Source organism: Felis catus, chromosome C1, assembly GCF_018350175.1.
Source record: "Felis catus isolate Fca126 chromosome C1, F.catus_Fca126_mat1.0, whole genome shotgun sequence".
Classification (NCBI taxonomy): Eukaryota; Metazoa; Chordata; class Mammalia; order Carnivora; family Felidae; genus Felis; species Felis catus.
Window position 1 is genome coordinate 105797197 of NC_058375.1, and position 6473 is coordinate 105803669.

General features: G+C 39.8%; 1 protein-coding gene across 11 annotated transcripts in view; it reads left to right on the forward strand.

The window, feature by feature from the left end:
- PIP5K1A (phosphatidylinositol-4-phosphate 5-kinase type 1 alpha) overlaps positions 1-6473 on the forward strand; it is a 40574-nt gene that overhangs the window by 15420 nt on the left and 18681 nt on the right. For all 11 annotated transcript variants that reach the window (XM_045033504.1, XM_045033501.1, XM_006935116.5 and 8 more), the window contains one exon: positions 5538-5569. In XM_045033504.1, coding sequence (XP_044889439.1) covers positions 5538-5569 — 32 coding nt within the window. The remainder of the gene's footprint in view (positions 1-5537; positions 5570-6473) is intronic.

Genomic DNA, 6473 nt, shown 5'->3' on the forward strand with positions numbered 1-6473 from the left:
TCTGTAGATTTTAGCCAGACTGAGCTTGTGTTGTCAATTTTTAAAAATTCCCAAAATTTTTTGGGAATTTTTAAAATTCCCAAAGTGAGTACACCCTTGCATCTCTAGGTCTTTTACATTTTCTTCTTTCTGCAGAGTAACCAGGGTTCAATATTGCCATGGTTGTTTCTATATCATCTATTGGCCCACTCAAAAATAAGTTATTTGAACGATTAATTTTTTTCTGATGCAGCCTTTTTGTCAAGGCTTCATTTCTTGCTTTCAGTGCTGCAACATTAGTTGTTTAGAATGTTTCTTGGTCCAGGGCCTGTTAATGAGAAGGAGTCCCATAGTCATGAAGGAAACAGACTATGGACATGACTTGGGAATTTAGTGCAATATATAAAGAATTTTACTTCAGAACTTCATCTGGGTGCTTTTTACCAGAGAAAACCTCTCAGAAAGAAGCCAGCTCAGACGAGGAAGTTGATTATCCAGACTTGTTTCCTTCTGTGGTATTTTTTCCCTAAACTTTTAATTATAAAATTTTTAAGCTGTACGCAAAGTAGAACGAAAACTATAAAGAACCTCCTGTGCCCATCATCTAGCTTCAGCAGCAATATTTTGCAAGTTGGTTGCATCTATTCTCCCATTTCCCTACCTCTACCCCTTAGAATATTTTAAAGCAATCCCAGTCTTCATGTGATTTCAGCATAAATACTTCATAATGTTATTCCTATAGATCAGGACTGTATTTTAGGGGGAAAAGGAGGGAGGGAGTTATGACATAACCATAGTAGTATTGTCACATCTACAAAATTAGTAGTAGTTATTTATTTCTCCTCTCAAGGTTCCTGTCCCAGAAATCTTTTTAGTTTACTACTTATCTGATCAGCATCCAAACAAGTTTCATACATTATACTTGGTGGATATGTCTCTTAAGTCCTTAATTTAAATGGTTCCCAAAGCCTGTAGTACTGTTTTAAGGGTCAAAGGAGATACGTTTGTAAGCTTTCAAAGTGCTATATAAATAAACATTTTGCCAGTGGAAAGAAATACTTTCTAAAAAAGTATCAGCATTTCCGTTGAGTCTTGCAGTCAGCATTAAGGAAAACTAGGAGGATCTGCCCAAGTGATAGCAGAAAAAAAGAAAAATTTGTGAGCTCCTCTAGGTCAGGAACATAAAGCTCTGTCCATAGTGCCTGGCATCGTTCCTGACATGTAACAGATGATCAATTAATAGTTTTTAAATAAATGAATGAGGTGGGGGAGCAGAAATAATTCAACATTGAACTGGTGTTGGGAGGTGTTAAAATTGAGCTGGCGAGAGGTGGGTCCAGGACCGTCTTTGTTTTTAAAAAAAATTTTTTTGTTTTTTAATGTATGTTTATTTTTGAGAGACAGAGACAGAGTGCAAGTGAGGGAGGAGCAGAGAGAGAGGGAGACACAGAATCGGAAGCAGCCTCCAGGCTCTGAGCTGTCAGCACAGAGCCCAACGCAGGGCTCGAACTCACAAACCGTGAGATCATGACCTGAGCTGAAGTCAGATACTTAACCGATTGAGCCACCCAGGTGCCCCTCTAGGACCTTCTTTATAGCTAAGCTGTCAGCCTCCATATCTGCCCCCCTTGGGTAATGTACTCTCCTTTCTTGTAGCACATGCCACGTTTCATGGTGTGGACTGATGATGTAGGCTTTTTCAAAATTTATGTATTTTAAAAATAATCTCCACACTCAATGTGGGGCTCAAGCTCATCACCCTGAGATCAGGAGTTGCATGCTTCACTGACTGAGCTAGCCAGGCACCCCAATATGTAGGCATTTTAATAATAATCCTTGAGAGTTTTGGCTTAGAGGGGAGAGGCAGGCCCCCAGTTTCTCAGGAGAAAAGTTTTTCCCTGAGTAAATTTTAACATTGGAGCTCTGCCCTATACTCTGTTTCCCTACCCAAAAAGAGAATGATATATATAGATCATGGATATGGATTATAAGATAATAACATATCTTTATCAGAGAGAATTTTTCACAAAGATGCTAGAAAACAAACTTTCTGCTAAACCATATTCTAGTCTTATCCATAGGGATGAATCTCATTTCCCTTAAACATTGGCTGGCTGGCATTACCAAGCCCGGTGTTGCCATGCTGAGTTGGTCTCCCCCCAACCCCCCAACTTCTCCTTCACTTCCCTCAGCTCCTCTTCCTCCTCCTTCTGTACTTACAGAAGAGAAAGTTTGATTATCAGGTGAACAGGCACAATGCTGTTGACTCTTCGGTCTCATGGACTTCTCTAGTAGACAGTTTCTTATTGGCAGAGCTTTGGACCAAGTGGTCAAGCCTTAGCAGGTGGTATCTGGTTCCTTGAAATGTCACTCTGTTCTTTATTAGGTTTGTAGACCAACCTGGGTGTTAACAGCAACACTGGTAAAATTCTCTAGATATTTTTCTCTTCCCTTCCATTGTTCATTTTTGTTAGATTCAAGCTCCGGTCTGTGCCACAGGGGCAGAACTTCAAGCAAGGAATAGAGTAAATCTTAGGTCCATGTTCTCCTCTTTGAAGAGAATATTACTTGGTCTGATTATTACTATTTGGATCCCAATATTGTTCTAACTGCTTCAGCTATAGTGTCCTTGGGATTAATCCCAATTTTGCTCTTGCTGATAGCTAAGCCATTGGCACCAAAATTCTGCTAAGTGAACTCCTCCCATGCTGGTTCTGGGTACTTTTGCAAGAGTGTAGCAGCTGTAGAGCTACAATTTTTGTGGGATAAAACTAGGAAAGAATAAAACAAACAAAATAGAACTTTTCAGGGAGTAAGAAAGCCATATACCTAACTCTGTGCCTTGAAATCACTTAATCTGCCTTTTTATCTGCATTGTTTAACTTTGTCCAGTGACTACTTCTCTACAGAGGAGGAAATACTGTCAGACTAGGGCTGGATGTTGGCTTTTCTTGGTTCTGCCAGATCGCTTCCAAACCTCTTCCTCTGGGATAAAAAAGGAAGGGATAGACCAAGCATTGACCAAGGAGTGCAGAATCAGTGTTTGTCTTCTCAACTGAAAGCCTACTGATTTTCTCATTGAGAATCACTGATTCCATAGTTGCATGTATGCACTTGCAGGAGGGTTGGGGAGGGGGGGGCGCGTTGGGAGGAGCCAAGTAATTTGAGATGCTGATTAAAATTTCATGAAGGTCTAGGTAATTGAACATTAAACCTTGCTATGGGCCCAACTTTGCTCTTGCTTTAGAAATCACAGAGTTGGGGCGCCTGGGTGGCTCAGTCGGTTAAGCGTCTGACCTCAGCTCAGGTCATGATCTCACAGTTTGTGAGTTTGAGCCCTGCGTCGGGCTCTCTGCTGTCAGTGCAGAGCCCGCTTCAGATCCTTTGTCTCCCTTTCTGCTCCTCCCCCGCTCATGCACAAGTGCGCTTTCTCTCAAAAATAAACATTAAGAAAAAAGAAATCGGGGTGCCTGGGTAGTAGCTCAGTCAGGCGTCCAACTTCGGCTCAGGTCATCATCTCATGGCTCGTGAGTTCGAGCCCTGTGTGGGGCTCACTGCTGACAGCTCAGAGCTTGGAGCCTGCTTCAGATTCTGTCTCCAGCTCTCTCTGCCCCTCCCCCACTCTCTCACTGCCTCTGTGTGTGTGTGTGTGTGTGTGTGTGTGTGTGTGTGTGTGTGTCTCAAGTATAAACAACAACAAAGAAATCATGCAGAAAGAACATATTTGTATAGCACTTTATAGTCTATAAATATATATATATTTATATATATATAATATAGTGCTTGATTTAGCTTATCTAATCTTTACATAAGCCTTCTAATATAGGTTCTTTTTTAGTTAAGTATAGAGAACAATTTTCCTGATTTAAAAGAGATTTGAACCCAGGTCTTCTGATTTTTAAATAGCTCAGCATGTTGACTCTTGGCTAAAAGGTTATAAGATATAAAAGGTTAGACTTTTTTTTGTTGGTGGTGGACACTTTATTGTAGGTCAGTAGCAGTTTTAATCCTAAATCTGAATCATCCTGGCTTATTGTTCCTTGGAAGCTTAGTTTAGGATTCCATTACTAATTTACCTAGTCTTTTACCCAAGTAAGTTGATGATTGAAGATGAAGCATCTCTAAAGGGTATAGATTATTGGGCTCCACTGGTTTTTCAGTTTTCTGGGTCATTTTATGCAGTGTATCTTCCTAACAGCTAGGTGACATTTTCATTGCCTCTGTTTTTGGGAAGAGGAGTGAAAACCATCTGTTCCCCATTTTTTGCCACCCTGATTCACTCACTATAGGGAAGGAAATTTTACTGCTCTGTTTATTGGTAACAGAAATACTTGGTCTGTGGCCTCTGTACAACTAAGGGCTAATTATCACAACCTTGCCTCTGAGCCCAGCTGTATTCTGAAATTCTCAGGGCCCTTGATCAGTTGTCTTAAACAATCATAATTAGAGCTTTACCTTATTGCCCTTAATCCCATGTGTCTGTTGCCTCACCATTAATCCTTATACATATAGTGGAACTGGGGTCTTCCTACTCAAGTATTAACTTACATTATTGAAGATCCATCCCATCAGGCTCCTCTTTTTAATTTTCTTTAATATGGCTAATCTTTATTCCCTTTGAATTCATTAGAATTAGATTAAAGTGATATATCAGTAGTCTTTGAAGGTATAGATCAATATTCTCCAATATGAAGGGGAGGACAGTCTGTCTCTGAGTGTTCATGTGTCTCCAGTATGATCATGGATGAAAGTTATGGGGATGACAGACCCTTGAGAATTGATTTAACCTTTCAGGGTAGGTTTTCTACAGATAGGTTCTTTTAATCACTTTAGCTAAATATATTCTTAAAATCTTTCCTAAACTTAAGTGAATAAAAGTCATAATACGAGATTGAACCACACACTTGTCTTACACATCTGCGTTGATTAAATATTTGGTAAGTAAAACTCACTTTAGTAAGTAAATGCCAACAAATTCCTGTTGGGTTTACAGCAGAAATCAAGGTGAGGAGGTAGAGATGCAGAATCTTCATTATTTTGACATTGCATTTTCTCATCTTTAGCTGCCTCATTTCCATAGATCAACTCTTTACCTTTTTTTCTGAAATGATTAGGAGTAAAGCACCATAGATAGGCTCTAAAAGTTCTTACCCTTTTACCTCTATAGGAAAAATTATCAAGCCCTAGACTCTCCAGTGGGTCTTTAGGTATCTCTTATACCTGTTCTCTTTCAGACCCGGTATCAAATGAGATCCGCTTGACTGATGGTTAAATGTATCAAGAAGAGATATATTTTCCAGAAAAAATATGATCACTTGAGTAAGAAAAGGGACTAGAACAAGAATGGAATATGCATAAGGGTTCTGTGAGTATGGAGGAAGAAGAGGAATGAATATTTAAAACCCCTTCCCAAAAGGATCTAGTATCAGAGCAAGAGGCAGGGGCTCATGGGTTTAGTTTGACGCAAACCCCGATTGTTTCAGTGTGCTTGATAGAGATTGTGGGTACTAGTGTGTGTGTACACACTTGTAATTGTGTTTTGTTTATTCTTTTAACAGCATCTGGAATCAAGAGACCCATGGCATCTGAGGTGAGTTTTATATTGATATCATGTTTCTAAAGCTTTAATTCTGGGATAGAAGGATACCTGTTTATAACATCTTTATTTTTAACCCTCGGATCTTGGAAGCTAGACTAGATTCTGACATGTCTTTGGTAAGCTAGAAATTATACAACTACTTTTGTTGCAGTGTATTGTAGGTATTAATAGCTCACATTGATGATTACAAAAATTTTTTTTTAGCGCTTATTTTTGAGAGAGATATAGAGCGGGAGTGGGGGGAGGGGCAGAGAGAGAAGGAGACACAGAATCTGAACTGAGCTTAACCAACTGAGCCACCCAGGCGCCCCTATCTTTTTATTTTTTTTATTTTTTTTTAATTTTTTTTTTCCAACGTTTATTTATTTTTGGGACAGAGAGAGACAGAGCATGAACGGGGGAGGGGCAGAGAGAGAGGGAGACACAGAATCGGAAACAGGCTCCAGGCTCTGAGCCATTAGCCCAGAGCCTGACGCGGGGCTCGAACTCACGGACCGCGAGATCGTGACCTGGCTGAAGTCGGACGCTTAACCGACTGTGCCACCCAGGCGCCCCTCTTTTTTTTTTTTTTTTTAATGTATCAAATACAGTGTACCAGAGAGTAAATAATTTACCTAAGTGCCCTTTATTCTTAATTAGTCCTGTAAACACCGCTGTGAACTAAGTACCATTGTTATCCATGCGTTACAGATAAGAAGAGTGAGAATTAGAGGTTCTGTAACTTGCCCAGGGTCACACAATTAATAAGTGGGATCAATAAGGCTGGGGTTAAAACCTGCAAAGTCCGGCACTAAAGCTCACTCTCTGGTTTTTGCTGTTACTGCCTTCTGGTTACATAGCTTCAGTGAATTTAAAGAACTTTTAACCATACAGATGCTGTTAATTGCCTAAATTT